This window comes from Cervus elaphus, chromosome 19 (genome assembly GCF_910594005.1).
Source record: "Cervus elaphus chromosome 19, mCerEla1.1, whole genome shotgun sequence".
NCBI lineage: Eukaryota > Metazoa > Chordata > Mammalia > Artiodactyla > Cervidae > Cervus > Cervus elaphus.
In genome coordinates this window covers 59,445,873-59,472,881 of record NC_057833.1, presented here as the reverse complement: position 1 = coordinate 59,472,881, position 27,009 = coordinate 59,445,873, and the positions used below count along the sequence as shown (strand labels likewise).

At 42.2% G+C, this 27,009-nt stretch overlaps 1 protein-coding gene across 2 annotated transcripts in view; it reads right to left on the bottom strand.

Annotated features, from left to right (window-relative positions):
• Positions 1 to 9,652: 9,652 nt before the first annotated feature.
• DRD3 (dopamine receptor D3) overlaps positions 9,653 to 27,009 on the bottom strand; it is a 52,474-nt gene continuing 35,117 nt past the window's right edge. Inside the window, exons 4-8 of one of the 2 annotated variants that reach the window (XM_043874044.1) lie at positions 26,456 to 26,598; positions 16,750 to 16,946; positions 15,616 to 15,693; positions 10,759 to 11,104; positions 9,658 to 9,854 (exon numbers count right to left, since the gene is read on the bottom strand). In XM_043874044.1, coding sequence (XP_043729979.1) covers positions 9,658 to 9,854; positions 10,759 to 11,104; positions 15,616 to 15,693; positions 16,750 to 16,946; positions 26,456 to 26,598 — 961 coding nt within the window. Of the gene's footprint in view, positions 9,855 to 10,758; positions 11,105 to 15,615; positions 15,694 to 16,749; positions 16,947 to 26,455; positions 26,599 to 27,009 lie in introns of both variants that reach the window. The other variant, XM_043874045.1, reaches the window with a different exon arrangement.

Genomic DNA, 27,009 nt, shown 5'->3' with positions numbered 1-27,009 from the left:
TAGCTTCATAGTGAGTTTTGAAATTGGGAAGGAAACATTCTCCTATTTTATTCTTCTTTTCAAAAATTATTTTGCCTGTTCTGAATATTTTGCATTTCCATATAGATTTTAAAATCTGCTTGTGAGTTTCTGGAAGAGAAAGAAGGTCTGCTGGACTTTGAACTGGATTGCATGAGTTATATAGATCAATTTGGAGAGAACTGCCAATGCAACAATATTGAGTCTTCCAATCCAGGAATATGGGACCTCTAGGTCCTTGGTCATTTTTATTTCCTTTTAATATTAAAAAAAATATTGAGGTAAAATTCACATCACATAAAATTAACCATTTGGAAGCAAAGAATTCAGTGGCATTTAGTACCTCTATCTACTGTGCAAACAGTACCTCTGTTTAGTTCCAAGACATTTTCATCAAAGAAAACCACGAAAGAAAACCCCAAAGAAAACCATGTACCCATTAAGCATAGAAGCAGCATTCCTTCTCCTTCCACCCTTGTCACTATGGACTTACCTATTCTGGATGTTTCACATAAATGATATCATACAATTTGTGATATTTTTGTGTCTGACTTCTTCCATTTAGCATAACTTTTTCCAGGTTCACCTGCATTGTAAAAAGTATCAGTACTTCATCTTTATGGCTGAATAATATTCCATTCTATCTATATCTGTAATGGAATTATATTATATACTATTATGTAATTGTATTATATATACCACAATTTGTTTATCCATTCATCTGTTGCTGTACATCTGGGTTCTTTCTAGCAGTACTTTTAGCTGTTATGAATAATGTTACTATGAGCATTTCTTTGTACATATTTGTTTGAACTTTTCACTTTGGGGGGGTATATACATAGGAGTGGAATTGCTGGATCATGTAGCAATGCTCGGAGAAGGCAATGGCAGCCACTCCAGTACTCTTGCCTAGAAAATCCCATGGATGGAGGAGCCTGGTAGCTGCAGTCCATGCGGTCGCGAAGAGTCAGACATGACTGAACAACTTCACTTTCACTTTTCACTTTCATGCTCTGGAGAAGGAAATGGCAACCCACTCCAGTGTTCTTGCCTGGAGAATCCCAGGGATGGGGGAGCCTGGTGGGCTGCCATCTATGGGGTTGCACAGAGTCGGACACGACTGAAGTGACTTAGCAGCAGCAGCAGTAGCAATGCTATGTTTAACTTTTTGAGGTAAAGATCCTTGTTTTTAAAGGAGGAACACTTTCACTAGGGATGAGGATCCCAATCAATTTTTAAGTTATAGTTTCCACCTAGTCATTTGGAATTCTTTGTGCCAGGAGACCAACAGGCAAGCGATGGAGCATTCTGGCAAGGATAACTGAATCCTGATCATTAGGAAAATTTAGGGATATTGTTACACAATGGGGACAGGGGAGATTACATCTGCTACCTGGATGATCCACTGAGGTAATGGATAAGTGTAGCAGCCATGGCTTGAGAAAGTTGCCATGTCCCTCAGGACTTTCTACCAGGTAAGTTACCTAGACTAGTACAGTGATAATCAAAAGTGAGGGGAATCTAGAATAGATAGTAGAAAGGGAAATGATGAGAATTACTTTGTTTTTGAAACCAGTTGCTGTGGCAAAGATTATAGTCTATTCCATTAATGTTCCATAGGAAGAAACCAACTAGATTCCTGAGGAAACTGCTTCTAGAATTTATTATATGAAGAAAAGTGAAGCCAAATGGCATAAAGGATGAACTGTAGTGAATCCTGTGGTTTGCTACCCAGATCCTTCTTCAGGACTGAGGAATTCTTCCCCTAGTTGTTAGGAGTGTTGACAGCTGAAACCCTTCAACTGAAGACAGCATCCTTGCCTAAGTCATGCCTCCCTCCCCAGAGGTAGCCTGCATCCAATTAATGGCAGGGGCCATAAAGACCCTGCCCCTCCAGAAGTCCCTGTAGGATCATCTAAGTTTTTATGTGTGACTACACCACAGTTCTATTTCTCCCTGAAGTATAGGTGTTGTTCCCTAAGGCACACCCCATTAAACTGATCCATTCAGGATGCAAATTTCCTTCTTAAAGAGTTTCAATATGAGCCCTAATAGTCTATGTAATTTGCGTTGGATCATTAAAAATTGAATATTCCAATCATGTGGAATAATGAGTCCATGGTACTCTGAACTGGTTAAACAACATTTAGAAGATTGTATTCTATTTGGGGCCTCATATTTTAAGAGAAGGTCTTCCCTGGTGGCTCAGCAGTAAAGAATCTGCCTGCAATGCAGGAGAAGACCTGGGTTTGATCCCTGGGTCGGGAAGATCCCTTGGAGGAGGATATGGTAATCCACTCCAGTATTCTTGCCTGGAGAATCCCCATGGACCGAGGAGCCTGGCAGGCTGCAGTTTGTAGGGTCACACAGAGTCGGACAAGACTGAAGTGACTAAGCAGCAGAAGCATTTTAAGAGAAACACTAACAACACGGCTACACCCAGAAGAAAGCAACCAAGATGGAGAGCATAAGAAAACGTAACACAAAGTAGAGATATAGGCATTGAAACTTTGGAGAACTGTCAAAATGTGCAAATATCATCGGGAAGATGTAATAGGGAGAGAATAGGGATCAAAAGGTGGATTTTATAAGAAGGCAAATTTTGACTTAAAAGAGGGAGGGATTTTCTAAAGAATAGCTTGTTATATGTCTTGGAAAGAAGTGAGCCAGTTCCTTAATACAATCGGGTGATAATGGATCAGAGATGTTGGAGAGAATTTCTACAATAACTAGGAGATTGGACTAAAGTCCCCTCCAACTCTCAAATCCCGTAATTATACACTGTGATGAATTGCATGCTTTCTAAGAGTCTTTACCATGGAGTTTATGGAGTCTGCTCAAACCATAATGCAAGACTCAGTTATGTCAGTTTTTCTTAAACGGAAAAATACCCTTTTCCACCTTAGTCAATCTGAAGTGGTGCTACATGGAATAGGAAATTTACATGATATTCTATCAGCTTTCCTCCTCAGTCCCAGTGGGTTTGCTGTTGAACTCTTTTTTTCCCCTTAAGACACAGAGAAGCAGCTTAGAATTGTTTTTGAACAGTTTTGACTTTTATTATTAAGCATATGCATAGGCTTTTAGGTCTCAGAAGATAATTTATATCCCTCTAGAATTATTTTAAGTTATCTTATCATAGGTTAAGAATTCAGACTTATCACTTTCACTGATAATAAAGTTGAGCTCCAAGAAGTCTGCAGACTCAACTTGGGTCACTAAAAGGACCATATGCCAAGGCTGAAATCAGACCTCTTATACTGAATGATGAGTAAAGAATCCACCTGTAATTCAGGAGACACAGAAGATGCTGGTTCAATCCCTGGGTTGGGAGGATTCCCCTGGAGGAGCAAATGGCAACCCACTCCAGTATCCTTCCTGGGAAAATCCCATAGACAGAGGAACCTGGAGGGCTAGTCCAAAGCATCGCAAAGAATCAGACATGACTGAGCAGCAGCAGGCAATACTGAATGACAGGGCATTTATACACTTCCCCAAGTCTTCCAGGTTCTAAGTCCTCCTTCCTTTCAGATCACTGTTACCATATTTTATGGATTTAGTTGTGTTCCCACAAAAAGATATGTCCTAATTCCCCAGAATCTGTAAATGTGATCTGCTTTGGAAATAGGGTCTTTGCAGATGTAATTGAGTTAAAATGGGGTTATATCACGATTAGGGTGGGACCTAATTCAGTGACTTCTAAAAAGAGTGAAGCTTGGACATGGACACACAGAAGAGAATGCCATATGGAGATGGAAGCAGAGATTGGATTTGTGCTGCCACAAATACCAAGGATTGCTGGCAGCCAGCAGAAACTAGAAGAGGCAAAGAAGGCTCTTCCCTTACAGCCTTCAGAGAGAGCACGGTCCTGCCAACCCCTTGACTTTGGACTCCAGCTCCCAGAATCATGAAAGAACAAACTTCTGTTGTTTCAAGCCACTCAGTTTATGGTAATTAGTAGCTCCAGGAAACCAAAGCACTTGTCTAGGTCAGGAAGAAATAGATGGAGGAAGAGGAAAGTGTGTTAGCCTCAGACACCATGAAGAACAAAGCTGGAAAGTCCTGAGGAATAGATGTGTTCGGCTCTCTTTTCTTGGCCAGGAGAGGGACTGAGGCCCCACGGTCACTTTAGCAAGCAAGCATCTGCTGTCAGTCTGGTGTTAGATCATGCTACACTTGCGCACTTGGCTATGTGAACAGTGAAAGGGAACTATCCAGTTGCCTAACAATCTGACTACAAATTCAGCCAAGTATCCTGGGCACATTTGGGGAATAAAAGACAAGAGAAAAATTAGTTTCATGTGGGAGGCTGAACAGACTGTGCCTAATAACTTGAGACAATTAGAGAATCAGCAAGGAGAGAGAAAGGTGCACTGTGAGCCAGACAGGGTAGAAACAGCTGCCTGGGGGGAAGTGATAATAATAGTAACAATAATATCAATAATAATAATAATCTCTTACATTTGTTAGAGCTTTGTAATTGACCAAGCACTTCTAGTATTAGCTATTTGATCTTTAAGTGGCCTATGAGGAAGGCTCAGTCTTCAGGTCACCATTTTACTAATGAGGAAGTTGGTGCTCATAGAGGTGAAACAGTTGCCCAAGGTCACTTGTCCCTTCTAGTCCTCCAGTCTTTCTCTCATTTCTGTCCATTGTTTTTCCCATAAGCTGGTCAGAGCCACCTTGGGTTCAGCCCAGCTCCCTCTCTGGCACATATCCATCCTTGGTGGCCCACGGCCATGTATCCTCTCCTGGTATCCAGCAGGCTGCACAAAGCGGGGACTTGATGTACAATGGTAGAGGCTGGGTGATTAATTGAGGTGAGGGCAGGTGGAGCAAGAGGTTCCAGGTCTCGTGCTTGGCACAGACTTCGGGTTTGTCCTCACCAGTGTGTGTTACAAAGCAGAGCTGACACTGGCATCACCCTCAACTGAGTCTCTGTGTGTCAGAAGGTAGTCATGGAAACTCACTCCCTTTCTGAGCTGATGAGGAGAGAATTAGGTAGAAAGGAGGAATCAAATTAATTGCCTGTCATCCCCTTGCTGCTTTCTGTGTGTTGATTCAAATTAAGCTTTTTCAGTTTTCTGATGTCAGCAGATATCAGACGATCAGAGCACAGTCCTGGGAGTCAGGATCTCCAAGAAAGAGCCCGTTCTTAGCGAATGCGTTAACCTTTCTGCCTCTTTAGTTCTGACCTGAGCATTCAGGAAAATAAATCTTTTTGTCTGACCTCCCTTGATTTCTGACCTAAACTCCCTTGATTTCTGAACTAAACTCTCTTAATTTTGGCCATCTTTGACTGTACAGCCACCAAACTAGTCATTCCTCTTCTTGTAGAGAAAAGAGCAAAAATTCAAATTGAATTCTGCTTTTATTGAAATTCATCATAATTCAGAGAGAAGTAGTTAGATTAGTCAGCGGTAAATGTGCTGTGATGTGCATTGCCCATGTGGAGGAAAGCAGAGGCAAAATCTTGAGAGTTTCTGTGAGAGATGTCACCACCAGCTCAGCAGCCATTTCTGCAGAGCTGGAGGGTGTTGCCAACAATGAGGCCCTTTCCTGCCTTATCTCTAAGGTCTCTTCTCTATAGCCAGATGTAATTATTTGAGGTACCTTGCGTGTTCCTTGCTTTTTCTCTTATTTTTTCAGAGATTTTCTCTGTCTGGAACACTCTTTCTACTTTTTAATTATGTCTCAACCCTGGCATGTCTGCAAAGCCTTCTCAAGGTTGAATATGGGATTTCCAGACACCATGAATTCCCCTTAAAATAGGTGACAAGCAGGTCATCACTGTGCACAGGCATTCTACCTCCCCACTGGACCACAAGCTGCTGAAAACAAGGATTCTGGCTTCCTTACTCCTATTTCCCAGCATTAAGCACCATGTTTAGCACATAGAAAGTAACCAATCAATATTTATTGAATAAGGGGTTGATTTAGTAAATGAGTAATGAATGGAATTTTTTTAGAATGGTGTTGTAGAAGAAGAAAATATTTATTTCAGATCTAAAGTTGAATGTTGGTTGTCATCTGCTTGGATATCCACACTGTTTACATTTCACCCAAACAGTATGGACTGCTCTTAGGTGTCTTTGGACTCCAGGCCTGGTTTGCCCCAAGAACTCTGCTCTACCTTATTCAGGCCAGCATCTCTCCTGGGATATTTGATCATACTGGTTCTGGAAGTAGCGAGCTCTAAGGTAGAGTGTGCTGATTTGTGTTGGGAATGAAGAGGTGGAGGAGGTAGAATGCAGAACCTCAGGATGAAGAGGCTGAAGTGGGTGCTTGGAAGATGTGTTTGGGATTCCCCTAGGAGGCTCTTCCTGGCTCAGAAGGAAATTCTGGAAAGGAGATGTTTCCTAATAGATACTATGGAGGGGGAAAGTGCCTCAGTTTAATGATGGAGATGACAGTAGGACTTTGTCCTTGTATCTGTATGGAGTTTATGATTTTTATGGGGCTCACAGGCAGTGTGGTAAAGTAGAGAGAGTACCGAACTAAGATTTAACAGATTCGAGTACTTGTCTGTCATTAACCAATGGTGGGACAACAATTCTGGGTCTCAGTTTCCTTTTCTGTGAATGGAGAGGATAGAACCAATACTCCCTCAGGTCTGTTCCATGATTCTGCAAAAACAGATTATGAATGTCCCATGTGACTGGTTCAGAGGTTGAACATGAAAGGAGGGTGAGAGTAATGCCTTGGATTCTCAAGAGAGTCCAAGGTGGAGGTAGGTGGGGCAGGATAAGACTCTCCTGGGGAGGATATGGAAGCAACCTAGATGCCATCAGCAGACAAATGGATAAGGAAGCTGTGGTACATATACACCATGGAATATTACTCAGCCATTAAAAAGAATTCATTTGAATCAGTTCTAATGAGATGGATGAAACTGGAGCCCATTATACAAAGTGAAGTAAGCCAGAAAGATAAAGACCAATACAGTATACTAACGCATATATATGGAATTTAGAAAGATGGTAACGATAACCCTATATGCAAAACAGAAAAAGAGACACAGATGTACAGAACAGAATTTTGGACTCTGTGGGAGAAGGCAAGGGTGGGATGTTTCGAGAGAACAGCATCAAAACATGTATACTATCTAGGGTGAAACAGATCACCAGCCCAGGCTGGATACATGAGACAAGTGCTCGGGCCTGGTGCACTGGGAAGACCCAGAGGAATCGGGTGGAGAGGGAGGTGGAGGGGGTATCTGGATGGGGAATACATGTAAATCCATGGCGGATTCATGTCAATGTATGACAAAAACCACTACAATATTGTAAAGTAATTAGCCTCCAACTAATAAAAATAAATGGAAAAAAAAAAAGACTCTCCTGGGGATCTTTGTTCCATCTTTTTCTCCCCACCCCTTTACCACTCTCAGTGGTTAATTGCATGAGCTTAGAAATCAGGCAGATGGACCCTTGTATCCTGGTTCTGCCACTTACTGACTGTGTGACCTGAGGCAAACCTCTTCCCTCCCTCTGCCCCAGTTTCCTCATGTACAAAATGATGTTTATCTTTCTAAAGTTATCGTTAATGGTTGGATGACCTGATGTAAATAAATGGTACAAAATATTTGCTATCACTGTTCTTCACAAATATTTTGAGTACTGATGCTATTTATATTTCCCCTTTTAGGACTCTGATTTTGATATGAAATGCTATGATCTTTCACCCCACTGTCCCACCTTTGTTGCTGTTTGTTTTGCATAGAAAAACTTAGGACTCACGTACTTTGACTTCTTCTGATATTTAATTGTCTCAGTCCCTAGTTCTACTTGTTCCATAAACCTATTGTGCCAGATGGCATCAGGTACAAGAACTAGTGGGCAGATAGCATTGTTATGGACAATAATATTTTAAAATATTGGCAATTAAAGCATTCAGGAGTAACAGTAACTGATTCACTGGGGTGGGGGGTATATATCTCCTCTTTATATACACTTAGAGTTAAAGGAATAAGAAGGGGCAAAGGAAGCCTTGGATTCCATATAGAGTTCCTGTGCATTTTGAGGTTTTAATAGCAATGCAGCAAATATCTGTCATGCCCATGCACTAACGGGTCTTAACAGTATATTTATTGAAGCTCAGGATGATAATGTTTCATAAATTATCCACAGATTTTATTGATCCTGTAATCAATAAGAAAGAGCTTCTGTAGGTGAAAAGGTAAATGTGAGAATATTCAAGTTTCTTCTAAATGCAATTTTGAATGACATTTACACATTGTTTCTATTATACCTTTAATCTAAATTGTTGGAGGATAATGTTAAGCATCTGCATTAGGACTTTTCAAAGACTGTCCTTATGATGGCTTTGGACAGCTACTTGGTCTCAGTCCTGGGGTCCTCTGGTAGCTTAGGTGAGTCCCTACCATCCTTAGACAAGTGAAGAGTCAAACACTGGAGCAGGTGGGGGGCTCCTTGAGGGCAGGAGCTGTATTATTCATTTTCATATATCCAGAACCTGGGAGATGAATGGTGCCTTTTAGACACTTAATACTCAATGGGTTTCTGGGTCTGGAAGTACTGGATCTCTGTTAAGCAGGAGATGGAGATGTCTGTGTAGGAAAACCTCACATGAGGTTATGAAAAGCACATCTAAAGCATGTTCTGAACCATAAGTTTCAACAGTGATACTATAGAGAGAATTGTCCTTCCTTTGTCACTTCACCTGCATCTTGAATTACTCTGAAGCTGACACTCTGAAAGTAAGGGAATGGAATCAAAGGGGCTTCTTAGCTAGAGCTAAAATACAGAGGTTGTTGTTGTTTAGTCACTCAGTCATATCTGACTCTTTTGTGACCCCATGGGCCATAGCGCACCAGGCTTCTTTGTCCATGGGATTTCCCAGGCAAGAATAATGGAGTGGGTAGCCATTTCCTTCTTCAGGGGATCTTCCTGACCCAGGGGTTGAACCCATGTCTCCTGCTTGGCAGGTGGATTCTTTACCACTGAGCCACCAGGGAAGCCCAAAATACAGGGGTAGCAAGGTTTAAAATGAATCCCAGGTCCCAGTGTGAGACCATGTCTCTCTCAGGGTGAGGAATTTCCCAAACTAAAGGTAGCCAGTCAGAGTCTATGGAGAGGTGGAAGCACTGGCCTTGCTGTTATATTTTAGGATGCAGTGAATGAGAGGAATGACCAGAGAGAGTGGGCCCATGAAAGTACAAGTTTAGCCTGAGAGTTAGTTAGAAATTTGAAGGAAGAGAGACTGGCTGTCTGCAAGATGGTTTACTGGCTGAGATTTCAAGGACCCTTGGCAAGTTGAAAATTATGAGCTCTGTTCATTATTTCCTTCACGTAATGAATCATGCCTCTGATGACAGTTGTGTTTGTGTGTGGAATCGTGTTCCATCAGCTTCTCTCTGAATTATTGCTTATCATTCAGGGGCCCTAAACCACTTCAAGATTGCCAGAGTGAAGTCAGATTTTAGCTGGGGAGGTAGAACATGCTGTTCTAGAGGAAGTAGTTGGTGACATCTGCCACACAGGGACATCCTTGCTCCAGGGATCTCCTTCCTTCCCCATTCAGAAAACACTGCATCATCATTCTGAGCAGGCCTTGGCCAGCAGCACTGTGGCCTGGCAGCTAAAGGTGGGCACAGGGAGTCTTCTCTCCTATCCTCCTTCAGCAGGACAGTATCTTGAGGAAGGCTTTCCGGAACTCGACATTGAAGGTGGTGTAGATCACGGGGTTGAGGGCACTGTTCACATAGCCCAGCCACGTGGTGGCACTGTAGAGCTGTGGAGACACGTGGCATGCTCTGCAGTGGGTATTGAGAACATGGGTCAAGAAGAAGGGCAGCCAGCAGACAATGAAGGTCCCTAGGTTGCAAAGGAAAAGAAAAACTGGGTCAGGGATTTGTTTACTTCCTTTGTTGCAGCATGAAAATGAGTCCCAGTTGTCTACTTAATGGCAGCCAGTATGCTGCAAGTTTAATTTTAAAGTTCTAATTTTTATACCAAACCTATGAAACAGGTATGATTAGTCACTTTCTTTCTGTTTTTTTTAGATGAGAAAGCTAGATGCTTACATCTTTGATTCATCCCAGACCTTTGCTCCTAAATCAGTTTTCTAGTTTGATCTTTAGATAATTCTTCACTAGCCATGTCTACTTCTCAGTTCAATTCAAATGTTTATTTTATGTCTATCCATGCAAGATACGATTCATGGCATTGATAGGGGAAGACCTTAAAAATGCAATTGACATAATTAAGGCTGTTAAGGAGATTAACATAGGGGTTCCCTGGATATGAGAAGTCCCTAAGATATGACAAGTTTGGGGCTTGTTTCTGACAGTGAACAGGATACAGTTCAGTTCAGTCACTCAGTCATGTCCGACTCTTTGCAACCCCAAGGACTGCAGCACACCAGGCTTCCCTGTCCAACATCAATTCCCGGAGCTTACTCAGACTCATGTCCATTGAGTTGATGATGCCATCCAACCATCTCATCCTCTGTCTTCCTCTTTTCCTCCCACCTTTAGTCTTTCCCAGCATCAAGGTCTTTCCCAATGAGTCAGTTCTGAATTTCCATCACCACTAAGATATATTCACAAACTCTTTACATTCTAAACATTTATAAATATTAACGTTTACAAGTATTAAAGTTGTCAGATTTCCAATTTCTGTTAAATATGGTTACCCAAGTATCCTCCACCAGCTCCACTGAATTCAGCCTAAGCCAACGTAATCCAACCTATCCCAGCTTAACATGACTCAAACTCACCAAGCACAATGACCAGCATCTGGGTTGCCTTCTTCTCCCGCAGTGGCACTGCCCGAGGTTGCAGGGGCCCCAGCCTCAGGGATGTCGATAACCTGCCATTGCTGAGTTTTCGAACTTCTAGGCTGAGTTTAGGTGCCATGGCAGGGCTGAGAGAGTTCCGAGTCCTCCCTTCCCTTTTCAAGTCTCCCTCCCCTTCTTGGAATCCTGGTGTTCCCAAGGCAGTGTCTTGGCAGATGCTGTAGTAGCGTTTCAGCTCCATGTGTGTCTGGCCAGGGGGGAGGGGCTGTAGATGTAACAAGAGTGGGTCCTGACATTTCTGGGGGTATTGTTTATCTTCTGAATGTTCCTGAAAGGGAAACAGTGCAATGAAGGAAAAAGAAACCATCATTCTGTGAAACCTACAGAGGGTGCCTCTGAGAGTGGTGGGCTCATGGGAAGTTATGGTAAACAAAATCTGCTTGTGCCTTTACAACCAAAAGCACCTACCACGTAAACATCTGAGAATCACAATAATCCCTTGAGGAGGGGAGCATAGAATTATAGCCTGGACTTTCTGAGGTAGAATGACCTGGATATACAGAGGAATATGTTAAATGACACCATTAGGATGTAAGGAGAAAAATCTGGAATATGGGAAACTACAAGCCAAATGACTCAATTTCTTCAACAAATAAATTGCAATGACAACAACAACACCTACTGGTAAAAAGTACGGGTCTTACTTGAATTTTGATGCAAATAAACAATCTATAAAAATTTACCTGACATTTGAGGAAATTTTGAATGAATATTTAATATTGTGTGTGTGTTAGTTGCTCAGTCGTATCTGACTCTTTGTGACCCCATGTACTGTAGCCCACCAGATTCCTCATACTGTAGTGCATAGCCATTCCCTTCTCCAGGGGATCTTCCCGACCTAGGGATTGAACCCGGGTCTCCTACACTGCAGACAGATTCTTAACCATATGAGCCACCAGGGAGGAATTATTATTAAATTTGTTAGTGTGATGTGGTATTGTGGTTATATGTTTTATAAAAGAGTCCATATCCTTTAGAGAGTCTTATAGCATATTTTTGGTTGAAATGCTATTACGTTTGAGATCTGCTTCACAACAATCCAGTGGGGGTGTATGAATGTAGATGGGCATGTAGTTGAAAGAAGACAGGGCCATGAGCTGATAATTGCTGAGCTTGGCTGATGGCTACTGAAGGCTTAGTTATATTTGTCTTTCTACTTTTTTACTTTGGAAATTTTCAATAACAAAAAGTTAAAAAACCCAGGATTTTCATCTCAGCTTCCTATTACTTAGATGCATCCTTGGGCAAGTTAATTAAATGTCTCTGAGCCTCATTTATAAAACAGAAAAAAAATAAAAAGAAATAGGTTTGGGGTGAGCAGACTCAGAGTAGAAAACTGATGATATGCAGATATTTTGGGTATTTTGGAGGATGTGTGTGTGCTCAACAACAGCACTTCTTCTCATGTTTGAAAACTCAGATACTGCGTTAATCTTGAGTAGAAGAAAGACTCCCCAACACCCGTACTGAAGCCATGAAAATCAGATATTCACTCTCCCTGACCTCTCCACAGGGCAGCTAGAACTCTGGCACATGAACACATGAACCAAGCCCAGCCAACTGGAGATTTGCACCTACAACCTTGAAATTGTTCATGAAGCAAGACTTCAGAATTCATCTAGCAGTGGTGACAGTCAGTGTCCAGTGTCCTCACTATTCTACCCAGATTCTTCCTTAGGCATGAACAGCATCTTCTGAAGCTGTTCTTTAGCCTTCTTGTTAAGCTTGAGCTCCTTGATATCCTTCCAGTAAATTCCTTTTTTACATGTTAGTCAGTGTCAACAACCAAGAACTTTCACTAGTCTCTCCTTAGTTCAAGGAATCATAGTCTTCCAAATACTCAGGGGCAGTATACTGCACACACTTAGAAGCATTGTTGAATAAATGAATGAATGAATACAAGTGGCCTTCAAGATAATTTAGTGTTTTAGAAATTTCTCACAGAGGTGTTTGTAGGGATTCTATCATAATATGTTTTTTAAAAATTTGGTTTTAATTTTAATAGAATTTTCTAATAATTAACATAAGGATTTATCTGGCTGACCATTTGTAAGATTATATTTATGACTGAGCTGAAATCTAGTCATCTTCTAAAAGATGCATTATTTCTGAAACTAAAGGGCCAGGGACAAATTTCTGAGAGTGCTTATGAAATCTCACATTGGAGAACACTGATCTAATGCAGCTTGTCTCCCTTTCATAGATTTGGAAATTCAGTCCTACTGAAGGAAAGTGATTCTTCCCATTCTCACATTGGTGAGCATATTTTTCAGCTCTCTCTACAAACTTTTATCACTACCTCTCTGACTGACATGAAGAAACACTGGACTCCTTGGGATCTGGCTGGCAGAGCCCTCCATTCGCAGATAGCAGGATAGAACCTAATTCTTCACACTCCAGACAATGCCAGCGTCTTGATTCTCCAATCTCTCCTATGTAGTCACTAATTTTCCTTCATTTGCCCTTGGAGCCTTCTCAGACCTTGGATTTGTTGTAGGTAACTTTAAACCTCCTATCCACTAAAAAAAAATTATTTGCGGCAAGAGTCTGTAACTGGTAAAAATGGTCAGTTAACTATACAGATACTAAGAAAAGTAGCAAGAATACACAGAAGAACTATACAAAAAAGATCTTCATGACTCAGATAGTCATGATGGTATGATCACTCACCTAGAGCCAAAGTCTGGTGGGAATGCGAAGTCAAGTGGGCCTTAGGAAGCATCACTATGAACAAAGCTAGTGGAAGTGATGGAATTCCAGTTGAGCTATTTCAAATCCTAAAAGATGATGCTGTGAAAGTGCTGCACTCAATATGCCAGCAAATTTGGTAAACACATCAATAGCCGCAGGACTGGAAAAGGTCAGTTTTCATTCCAATCCCAAAGAAAGGCAATGCCAAAGAATGTTCAAACTACCACACAATTGCACTCATCTCACATACTAGCAAAGTAATGCTCTAAATTCTCCAAGCCAAGCTTCAACAGTCCGTGAACCAAGAACTTCCAGATGTTCAAGCTGGATTTAGAAAAGGCAGAGGAACCAGAGATCAAATTGCCAACATCCACTGGATCATCGAAAAAGCAAGAGAGTTCCAGAAAAACATCTACTTCTGCTTTATTGACTGCACCAAAGCCTTTGACTGTGTGGAAACAAACTATGGAAAATTCTGAAAGAGATGGGAATACCAGACCACCTTACCTGCCTCTTGAGAAATCTATATGCAGGTCAGGAAGCAACAGTTAGAACTGGACATGGAACAACAGACTGGTTCCAAATAGGGAAAGGAGTACGTCAAGGCTGTATCTTGTCACTGTGCTTATTTAACTTCTAAGCAGAGTACATCATGAGAAATGCTGGGCTGGAGGAAGCACAGGCTGGAATCAAGATTGCCAGGAGAAATATCAATAACTTCAGATACGCAGATGACACCACCCTTGTGGAAGAAGGCAAAGAAGCATTAAAGAGCCTCTTGATGAAAGTGAAAGAGGAGAGTGAAAAAGTTGGCTTAAAACTCAAAATTCAGAAAACTAAAATCATGGCATCTGGTCCCATCACTTCATGGCAAATAGATGGGGAAACAGTGAGAGACTTTATTTTTGGGGGCTCCAAAATCACTGCAGATGGTGACTGCAGCCATGAAATTAAAAGACGCTTGCCCCTTGGGAGAAAAGTTATGACCAATGTAGAAAGCATATTAAAAAGCAGAGACATTACTTTGCCAACAAACACCCATCTCTTCAAGGCTATGGTTTTTCCAGTAGTCATGTATGGATGTGACCATACGTGACTATAAAGAAAGCTGAGTGCCAAAGAACTGATGCTTTTGAACTGTGGTATTGGAGAAGACTCTTGAGAATCCCTTGGGCTGCAAGGAGATCCAACTAGTCCGTCTTAAAGGAAATCAGTCCTGAATATTCATTGGAAGGACTGATGCTGAAGCTGAAACTCCAATACTTTGGCTACCTGATGCTGAGAGCTGACTCATTTGAAAAAATCCTGATGCTGGGAAATATTGAAGGTGGGAGGAGAAGGGGACAACAGAGGATGAGATGGTTGGATGGCATCACCAACTCCACGGACATGAGTTTGAATAAACTCTGGAGTTGGTGATGGACAGGGAGGCCTGGCGTGCTGCAGTCCATGGGGTTGCAAAGAGTCGGACATGACTGAGTGACTGAACTACACAGAGATTAAACAAGGCTCTGTCATTCATCATTATGGGTTTTTGAAGCTTTATTCCTAATATTTACTTAGCTGTGGAGTTTAGGGAGAGGGATACTGGTCTTTTATCCAACACTTTTAGGCTCCATTTGGCACTTGGCTTGCTTGGGGAGTCAGGGCTGGTTTGAATGGGAAGGATAAGAATTAGGGCTATGAGAATGTCTTGGTTTTCCCTGTATTGGATGGCAATTGGGCACATGAAATTATCCCATTAGCCTCCTTTTTCTACTTTTCTTAGCTCTGCCCATGTCTGGTTCAGTGATGTCCTTTCCCTCTAATAGAGGTGGTTCTGGACAGTAAAGTCCACAACACATCCAAGAGTCACTGGTTTCAGTCATTGGGATCTATCCCAAGAGTCACATGCTTTTGGAATATCACTTGATAATGCCTATTCTGAAGCTCAAATTGGATAGGTTCTCAAGTTTGTCATTTATCATAAATCCAAGTATGAGACTGGGGCCAAATTCATTTTGGGGTGGAAGTGGGATTGAATCAAGCCATTGTCTTGAGAAAGGGTCTCTTATTCTTTTCCTACAACCAAAGGCATGGCTTACTTACCATTTTCCGCGTGGCATCTGATGGAAATCTGGCCCTTATTGAAAACTGCCGAATGGGGTGTAACTGTAGACAGGCAGACTAGGGTGGGTAGAAAGAGAAACAGCTGTGTGTTAAGCTCTATATAGTTGGCTCATATAGATGATGCTATATGAATACAACATGTTCATATCCTCACTCTTGGGTCCTGACATCCTATTTCATGGGGGCCAATATTCCTTTTCCACCAAAGCTTTGGGACTTTCAGTTTGAGATTCTGATTCTCACTCAAGTCATTACAGGTTGATCTAGATGTCCAGTTTGGACCTACCTTCAAGATCAAACCCAGTTCTTACTATATGAAGCCCTTTCCTGAGCATATTGACTTTATCTTCTCATAACCTCTCCAGAATTTAATATTTATGTGCTTAGTTGTCTTCATCTCACTTTGGCAAACATTCCATTCAGTTTTGGGCTGCTCACTAATTTTGGGTGTAGGTGTGTTTTATTTGCGTATATAAGGTTTTAAACTCCATGAAGGTAGAGGCTGTATAATATCCCTGCTATCTCTTGCTTAGCAGTTGCAAGTGATAGGTATATATCCATTCATGCTTCAAATGAATACACCTGAACTATGTACTAGGCACTGAATTTACAGCCCAAGCAATTGGAGTATTTCAATGAACTTCCTTTTCAGAGCCTCAAAAGATCTAATAAAATGTACCATCAGCATCCCATTCCACCAGCTGGTTAGTGCCTTGACACAGAGGCAGATTTAGAAAAGAAAAGAAGTTTCAACAGACCCCTAGTGATTCTTGATGTGAATGGTCTGGCCAAAAAGTCATTCCTGGAAACCCAGCAGCAGTGAATGGTAAAGCTTCTACACTAAAACTTCATACCTGTGTGATATCTGAACAGCTGCCATTTGAGGGCAATGAAAGACTTTGAAAGGAAGCAGAACAAGCCCAGAAAGGGTGCTCTAGGGAAGACTATCAATGCACTGTTGAGATTGGATTTCCTCCATCTAAGGCCCAGCCAATATCTGCAGGTTAAAAGGTGGCAGATGTGTGTCCCTGATGGGCATAACAGGCAAAAGCGTGCACTGCTGGCCACAGGCCGGGAGGTTGCGTCTTCCTTCTGCTGCTCCAGGATGCTCACCTGTTGGGGGAAGCCGGGTCTGACACTGAGGCACTGACTGTTCTGTCGAGTGAGGATCCGCTTCCGTCTCCTCTGTCTCAACACCACGTAGATCCTGGCATAGACGAGGACAGTCACTCCGAAGGGCAGGTAGAAGGACACCACTGAAGAGTAGAGGACAAAGTCAGGGTTGGAGATGGAGCAGATGCTGGGGTCTCCTGTGAGTGAGAGAAGTGGAGAAAGCAAAGTAGTTGGTCAAGTACGGGATTCAGTGAGGAGCACAGAATACGGCCCCACATCACATGTGGTGTCTCCACCAGCAAATCCACAATGGAAGTTTGAGAAGTGCTGGGAGCCGGTCCCACCTCCTCCCTCATCATGTCCCAGTTTACATGCTGCCTCCTCTGCGGAGGCTACCTGCCTCGAGTTTCTCAGTCACAAGCAGCTCTACTTCCTTTGTGCCCCACGGTCCTTTCCTGTCATCACTTTTGTGTAATTAGCACTCATGGCCTGATTGTTAAGCTGTGGGGAAAGGGTCCCATCTCAGACACCCACATTGTCCGCTTGTACTCCATAGGCAGTCTAATTCATCTTTTTTTTTATATATATTTATTTTTTAATTGGAGGGAAATGGTTTGACAATGTTGTGTTGGTTTCTGCTATACAACAACACAAATCAGCCATGATTATATTAATATATGTCTCCCCTCCCTCTTAAGCCTCCCTCCCATCCCCCATCACACCCCTCTTCCCTGTGTTATATAGCAACTTCTCACCAGCTATCTATTTTACACTTGGTAGTGTATATATGTTGATGCTACTTTCTCTGTTCACCTTACTCTTTCCTTCCCCAACTGTGTCCACAAGTCTGTTCTATAGATCTGTTTCTCCATTCCTTCTCTGCAAATAGGTCCATCAATACCATTTTTCTAGATTCTATGCTGCTGCTAAGTCACTTCAGTCATGTCCAACTCTGTGCGACCCCATCCCTGGGATTCTCCAGGCAAGAACACTGGAGTGGGTTGCCATTTCCTTCTCCAATGCATAAAAGTGAAAAGTGAAAGTGAAGTCGCTCAGTCGTGTCCGACTCTTCGCGACCCCATCGACTGCAGCCTACCAGGCTCCTCCGTCCATGGGATTTTCCAGGCAAGAGTACTGGAGTGGGGTGCCATTGCCTTCTCCGCTAGATTCCATAGACATGTGTTAATATACAATATTATATTGTATAATATACGGGAGGGCTGAGAGGAGCTACTCCACGTTCAAGGTCAGGAGGGGCGGCCATGAGAAGATACCCCTCGTCCAATGTAAAGAGCAGCGGCTGCACTTTGCTGGAGCAGCCGTGAAGAGATACCCCACATCCAAGGTAAGAGAAACCCAAGTAAGACGGTAGGTGTTGCAAGAGGGCATCAGAAGGCAGACACACTAAAATCATAATCACAGAAAACTAGCAAATCTGATCACAGGACCACAGTCGTGTCTAACTCAATGAAACTAAGCCATGCCGTGTGGGGCCACCCAAGACAATTGGGTCATGGTGGAGAGGTCTGACAGAATGTGGTCCACTGGAGAAGGGAATGGCAAACCACTTCAAAATTCTTGCCTTGAGAACCCCATGAACAGTATGAGAAGGCAAAATGATAGGATACTGAAAGAGGAACTCCCCAGGTCGGTAGGTGCCCAATATGCTACTGGAGATCAGTGGAGAAATAACTCCAGAAAGAATGAAGAGATGGAGCCAAAGCAAAAACAATACCCAGTTGTGGATGTGACTGGTGACAGAAGCAAGATCTGATGCTGTAAAGAGCAATATTGCATAGGAACCTGGAATGTTAGGTCCATGAATCAAGGCAAATTGGAAGTGGTCAAACAGGAGATGGCAAGAGTGAATGTCGACAATCTAGGAATCAGCGAACTAAAATGGACTGGAATGGGTGAATTTAACTCAGATGACCATTATATCTACTACTGTGGGCAGGAATCCCTTAGAAGAAATGGAGTAGCCATCATGGTCAACAAAAGAGTCTGAAATGCAGTACTTGGATGCAATCTCAAAAACGACAGAATGATCTCTGTTCATTTCCAGGGCAAACCATTCAGTATCACAGTAATCCAAGCCTATGCCCCAACCAGTAACGCTGAAGAAGCTGAAGTTGAACAGTTCTATGAAGACCTACAAGACCTTTTAGAACTAACACCCAAAAAAGATGTCCTTTTCATTATAGGGGACTAGAATGCAAAAGTAGGAAGTCAAGAAACACCTGGAGTAACAGGCAAATTTGGCCTTGGAGTACAGAATGAAGCAGGGCAAAGGCTAACAGAGTTTTGCCAAGAGAACGCACTGTCATAGCAAACACCCTCTTCCAACAACACAAGAGAAGACTCTACACATGGACATCACCGGATGGTCAACACCGAAATCAGATTGATTATATTCTTTGTAGCCAAAGATGGAGAAGCTCTGTACAGTCAGCAAAAACAAGACCGGGAGCTGACTGTGGCTCAGATCATGAACTCCTTATTGCCAAATTCAGACTTAAACTGAAGAAAGTAGGAAAAACCACTAGACCATTCAGGTATGACCTAAATCAAATCCCTTATGAATATACAGTGGAAGTGAGAAATAGATTTAAGGGACTAGATCTGATAGACAGAGAGCCTGGTGAACTATGGACGGAGGTTCGTGACATTGTACAGGAGACAGGGATCAAGACCATCCCCATGGAAAAGAAAGGCAAAAAGGCAAAATGGTTGTCTGAGGAGGCCTTACAAATAGCTGTGAAAAGAAGAGAAGTGAAAGGCAAAGGAGAAAAGGAAAAATATTCCCATTTGAATGCAGAGTTTCAAAGAATAGCCAGGAGAGATAAGAAAGCCTTCCTCAGCGATCAATGCAAAGAAATAGAGGAAAACAACAGAATGGGAAAGACTAGAGATCTCTTCAAGAAAATTAGAGATACCAAAAAAAGATTTCATGCAAAGATGGGTTCGATAAAGGACAGAAATAGTATGGAACTGACAGAAGCAGAAGATATTAAGAAGAGGTGACAAGAATACACAGAAGAACTGTACAAAAAAGATCTTCATGACTCAGATAATCACAATGGTGTGATCACTCACCTAGAGCCAGACATTCTGGAATGTGAAGTCAAGTGGGCCTTAGAAAGCATCACTATGAACAAAGCTAGTGGATGTGATGGAATTCCAGTTAAGCTATTTCAAATCCTAAAAGATGATGCTGTGAAAGTGCTGCACTCAATATGCCGGCAAATTTGGAAAACTGAGCAGTGGCCACAGGACTGGAAAAGGTCAGTTTTCATTCCAATCCCTAAGAAAGGCAATCCCAAAGAATGCTCAAACTACTGCACAATTGCACTCATCTCACATGCTAGTAAAGTAATGCTCAAAATTCTCCAAGCCAGGCTTCAGCAATACATGAACTTCCAGATGTTCAAGCTGGTTTTAGAAAAGGCAGAGGAACCAGAGATCAAATTGCCAATATCCGCTGGATCATCAAAAAAGCAAGAGAGTTCCCGAAAAACATCTATTTCTGCTTTATTGACTACGCCAAAGCCTTCGACTGTGTGGACAATAAATTGTGGAAAATTCTGAAAGAGATGGGAATACCAGACCACCTGACCTGCCTCTTGAGAAACCTGTATGCAGGTCAGGAAGTAACAAGTAGAACTGGACATGGAACAACAAACTGGTTCCAAATAGGGAAAGGAGTATGTCAAGGCTGTATATTGTCACTCTGCTTATTTAACTTATATGCAGAGTACATCATGAGAAACGCTGGTCTGGAAGAAGCACAAGCTGGAATCAGGATTGCCGGGAGAAATATCAATAACCTCAGATATGCAGATGACACCACCCTTATGGAAGAGAGTGAAGTGGAACTAAAAAGCCTCTTGATGAAAGTGAAAAAGGAGAGTGAAAAAGTTGGCTTAAAGCTTAACATTCAGAAAACTAAGATCATGGCATCTGGTCCTATCACCTCATGGGAAATAGATGGGGAGAAGTGGAAACAGTGTCAGACTTTATTTTTTTGGGCTCCAAAATCACTGCAGATGGTGACTGCAGCCATGAAATTAAAAGATGCTTGCTCCTTGGAAGGAAAGTTATGACCAACCTATTAAAAAGCAGAGACATTACTTTGCCAACAAAGGTCCGTCTAGTCAAGGCTATGGTTTTTCCAGTGGTCATGTATGGATATGAGAGTTGACTGTGAAGAAAGCTGAGCGCCGAAAAATTGATGCTTTTGAACTGTGGTGTTGGAGAAGACTCTTGAGAGTCCCTTGGACTGCAAGGAGATCCAGCCAGTCCATCCTAAAAGAGATCGGTCCTGGGTGTTCATTGGAAGGACTGATGTTGAAGCTGAAACTCCAGTACTTTGGCCACCTCATGCGAAGAGTTGAGTCATTGGAAAAGACCCTGATGCTGGGAGGGATTCGGGGCAGGAGGAGAAGGGGATGACAGAGGATGAGATGGCTGGATGGCATCACTGACTCGATGGGCATGAGTTTGAGTAAACTCCAGGAGTTGGTGATGGACAGGGAGGCCTGGTGTGCTGCGATTCATGGGGTCGGACACGACTGAGCAACTGAACTGAACTGAACTGAATATTACATTGCGTATGTACTGCATCTTCTTTATCCGTTTATCTTCTGATGGACATCTAGGTTGTTTCCATGTGCTAGCTATTGTACATAGTGGTGCTATGAACATTAGGGTACATGTGTCTTTTTCAATTATGATTTTCTCAGGGTATATGCCCAGTAGTGGGATTGTTGGGGTAGTTCACTTCCCAGATGGCTTAGGTAGTAAAGAATCTGCCTGCAGTTCAGGAGACCCAGGTTTGACCCCTGGGTTGGGAAGATCTCCTGGAGAAAGGACCAGCTACCCACTCCAGTGTTCTTCCCTGAATAATTACATGAACAGTGGAGCCTGGCAGGCTACAGTCCATGGGATCGCAGAGTCGGACACAAATGAGCGACTAATGTTTCATTTTCACGGTAGTTTTATTTCTAGTTTTTAAAGGAATCTCCATACTGTTCTCCATAGTGGCTGTATCAATTTACACAGATGGCCAATAAACACATGAAAAGATGTTCAACATCACTAAATATTGGAGAAATACAAACCTAATTCATCTTGGTGTTGCTCACAGTTCACTTAAGAAGAAAATTTACTGATGTTTACATGCCAGACACCACTCTACACTGGGGCTACAAAGATGAGTAAGACTCGGTGTCTACACTTGAAGGAGCTCACAATCTAGACAGACAGACAGTCCTTTCTGTATGCTATGCTGTGTCACAGAGGGGCGAGGCCTGGGAGGCTGGGTGGAGTGTCACAGAGTAACAGAGCAGAGGCTCCCAGGAAGGATCCAGCCGCTGGAAAAGGGCCTGTTGGTGTGGAGGCGTAGAATGCAGTGAGAGAAAGGAGGAAGGCTTCTGTGCTGAGAATGCCAGGTCTCCAAGTTTGAATCAAGCGTGGGGCAGGTGGTGGCTGAATACAGGCAAGTTTACTTTTCAGGGAATCCCTGTTCTGCTCAAGGGTACGATTGCAAAAGAGGCAGTAAACATATTGTCATCATGGACAACGTGAATCAAGGCACATCCTTGTCTTGCTTTATGTCCTGAAATGCTCCTGGGCCTCCTCTCTGGGAGGGCCCTGCAACTTTGTCTTCAGCAGAAATTTAAAGCCTAGTTATTTTTCTGACTTGTGCAATGGAAGGATCAGGGATCTTTAGGGTTTTCTCTAGCACTAACTCTCCAACCTCCACTGCCTTAGGGGCTGTTGAGGCTGTGATATTTGACTCCTGACTGCTGAGCCTCTGCTGGGAGCTGAGGCAACACAGGTCGACCAGGCCCCACAGCCTTGGAACTGTCTGCAACCCATGATCCTGCCTTATGTGTGCATCCAGAAATGCATGTCACCCTTCTCAGGCAATAAGAGTGATTCCAAGAAGGAAGAAACTGCAATTTAACTTTGCTCTACCTCAGTCCCTGGGGTTGCAAAGAGTCAGACATGACTGAGCAACTGAACAGAACTGAACTGATGTTCTCTGACAATTCACAATCCTACGTGGCAGCCCATTTCATTAAAAGATGAACTCTGGGGGACTTCATTGGTGGTCCAGGGGTTAAGCATCCACCTTGCAATGCAGGGGATGCGGGTTTGATCGTTGGTCAGGGAACTAAGATCCCACACACCTCAGAGCAACTAAGCCTGCGGCTAGCTACCAAGCCCATGGGCTCCGGAGCGCCTGCGCCACAACTGGAGAATCTGGGCATCGCAGTGAAAGACCGCTCAGGATGTAGCAAAGATCACTCATGCTGCAGCTAAGACCCGATGCAGCCAAGTATGTACATTCATTAATTTAGGAAAAGAAAAAAGAAATTTTAAAAAAGAAGAGCTCTGCCAGAAGGTTGTGTTTTGTGCTGCATTTAGTAGAAGTCCAGTGACTTCCACTATCAGGTGTTGGCAGTATACTGCCCCTTTCTCCTCTACTTCTCACATGAGGAGGGGTAAGAAAAAATGGTGGAGAGATCATTTCTATTGGGCTTTCAATATAACTTGGGAACTTCCTTATAGATGCAATATATCACTATATCAATAGTGAAGTTATGCTGTGAAGGTCAGACGAGGCAAAGGAAGACGGCTGGGCTTCTCTGCCTTGAGTCCTGCTCACAAATTCTCTAACCAGTGTTCTAGAATGAGATGACTAGGCTCCTCTCTGACCACCAGCAGAACTACCACTGTTTAGATTTCCTTGGAGCAAGGGCACAGTTATATTTTGAAGCAGAGGAACTTTTTCTAATACATAATAATAATAACACTGACTAATATCTATTGGGCTTTTATAATGGCCCAGAGGATTTAACACAATATATGAATAAGTGGAGAGCTTATTATAGTCTGGGCTTCCCTGATGGCTCAGTTGGTAAAGAATCTGGGCCGCAATGCAGGAGACCTGGGTTCAATCCCTGGGTTGGGAAGATCCCCTGGAGAAGTGAATGGATACTCACTCCACTATTCTGGCCTGGAGAATTACGTGGACTGTGTAGTCCATGGGGTCACAAAGAGTTGGACACAACTGAGTGACTTTCACTTTCACTTTCACTTACTATAGTCTAATGAATACATTGAAAAGTAAGAGAGAAAGAGATGAGAGAGAAGTGAGCCTATACTAAGGCTATACTAAGGTGAGCCTATACTAAAGCTTGTGACCTGTGTTAAGTCACGAGTCTTTTTTGCCTTCTCAATTCTATATTTGAAAATCCTTTTGGAAAGTTTTGTTTCTGGAACAATTATGATCTCACTGGTGGCAACAAGACTGCAATTAGCTCATCATTCTTCTTCACTTTACATGTTGACATTAACTGGGAACTCTGTCTAATGTCGGATTTTGAGACTGTTACCAGTGTGTGTGTGTGTGTGTGTGTGTGTGAGCAAGAGTAAGACTGCCCCTGCCAGCCTCAAAGAATGAGTAAGAGGAATCACTCTGCCCAGCAAACATTGCTGGAGGCTTGCTGCTGGCCAGGTAAGGACCACCTTGGTCTAGCAGTGGTAGTGAGTGCCCCATACTGCAGATTCCAAATTTAGAAGGTATTTTCTCTTTAAAAAAAAAGTGTTTATTTATTTATTTGGCTGTGCTGGGTCTTAGTTGTGGCATGAGACTTCTTAGTTATGGCATGTAAGATCTAGTTCCCTGACCAGGGATAGAACCCAGGCCCCTGCATGGGAGCACAGTCTTAGCCATTGGACCACCAGGGAAGTCCAGAAGGCATTTTCTTATAGAAACATGGATATAGAGGGTGGCTTATCAGACTAATGCCCAAAGCACATTTAGACTCATCGAAATGGTATTTGAGTGCCAGAGTCAACCTCTATTGTTATGTTAGAGAATGTTGCCTATGTATGTGTATGTGTGTGCACATGCGTGTTTGTATATATACTGTGTCATTGGTAAGTGGTAATGGGAAATGGTAAAAAGTAATGCAAGGATGATAACAACATCATATTTTAGGAGCACCCTGAATTAACCAGGCACATCTTCATTGGATGACTTCTCCATTTAACCTCTAATATGGCAGAGAAGCAAGCCTCACTTTGAGCAGGGGATATGTGCTTGGCACGTTCATGTATGTTATCCCAATTTAATCTTCACTTTATTGTAAAAAAAAGCTGCATGAAGGAGGTGGAGTGAAGTTATAGCATATGTAGGCTTAGATTCTAGAGTCAATGAAAATTATAGAGTCAAAATTCACCCTGAATCACATATAAAAATATACACGGTTTGATTACAACTCTGAACAGTAATAAGTAAAGACATATGACACATGCAGTAATATCTCATCTTTTACAAAGAGTTCAACATAACATGTAATTTTAGAGATGAAGTTGCTGCACTTATTTGCAAGAGGCCATATATAAAAATAAATGCTGAAAACTTCCTAACTAAATACATAGACCTAGTCCAAATATTTGATTTTGTTCGTTTATGCTCTACTATATTATTACCCCAAATTTGTTAATAAGGAAGCTTAACTTAGAAAAGTTAAGTAACTTGTTCAAACAGATACAGCTGTTAAGTAGTAGAATTGAAGTTTGAATCTAGGTTTTTCTGACTCCAGGGCCTCTGCCTTCCTAAATGTATTCTGACTTCTAAATAATTGTCCAGCAAATGACTCTTTGAAGACTATTTATAAGTTAAGATTTACCTGAATTTATATGTAATATGTTACATATATCTGTACACATAAGTACATAGCTATGTACTTGTATACCAGAAATTCATAAAAATAGAACACAGTAGGAATTGAATGAACCAATTCAAATGGACAAAGTAAGAAATCCAGATGAACACTAGAAGAGGAATTAAGTAGTTATCTCTTAGTAAATACTCAGTGTTTACTGTCAATACCTGTAACTTTACTATATGTGCTAACAGTTTTCATTCAACACATGAAATTCCTGAGGCTGAAAGATGGTCATAGAATAGAGGCGAAAGGCACTGAAGCACATGAGGTATAAATTTGGATCAGTATTGTATTTAAAGTCCTGGACATGTCAGATAAACACATTTTTCATCCATTTGTCCATCCATCCATCCATCCATCCATCCATCCATCCATCCATCTGTCCATCCATCCTGCCAACCATCCATCTATCCAATAGAAGATGTACCATGTGCCAAGCACCATGGTCAAAAATTTCTGTATATTAAAAATATAAAATACATCCTCCAATAATTCACAAATGTATCCTAGTTCCCAAATGCTAGAAATGATTCTTATTGAGTGAAAAGCTAGAAATGTATACCCTGCTCAAGGGCTTTTATGATATGCTACTTTGTGCTGTAAATTCATTACAAGTTATCATCTTTTCATTAACAAATCTCACCTGAATTATTCATATAGCATAGTTTTTTTAACTGGCATATTTCTTCAAATGAATACAATAGTATTTCTTTCAAAATAGGAGTAAGCCAGACTTCGTTAATTGGGGCAGAATATGGCTCCTGCACCATTAATTGAAGAGATTTTGCTTTCTATTTTATTTATAATCAATAGAGGCCAGTGCTTTGCAGTCTATAGGATCCTCATTTGATTACAAAATATACTGCCTTTGAGGTCAGACATTGCAGGGATGAACACCACTCACAGACATTCAGATGTGCTATGAATCACTTGGGTGTTGGAAGGGGCACTGTCATTGTTACCTGTGGTGTTGAAGCCAAAGAGGAGAGGGCAAGACACAGCAAAGGACAGCAGCCAGACAGCTGTGATCATGAGGGCCACACGTCGACAGGAGCTCTGTCCTGTGCCTTGCTGGTAGTGAACTGGCATGACCACAGCAGTGTACCTGTGAAAGGAAGGGGGTAGAGAATAGGTATGATAAGAAAGTGTCAAAAGACAGGTTGAAAAAGGTTACTAGATAAATAATCAGGTTGATACATGCGGAAGGAGAAAAATAATTTGGTTGGACAAACTTAAGGGAGAAAGGGGTCTTTGAGTGAACACAGCAGAAAGACTGAGATAAGACAGATGAAGGACTCATTGAGGGAGGTGAGCAGAGAAAGGAAGAAAGAGTGAAAAGCATAGCATAGCGACACTGGGTTGTCAGCGAGCTTCTTATATATCCACGAGGGTATCAGGAATGCTGGTGGCCCAGCATATCCCAGCCCTGTATTCACACACCCTGACACCCTTAATCCTGAAGAGTCTAGGTGCTGGTTTGTGTGCCTTTATTTTCTTCCACAGTTTTCAGATAATA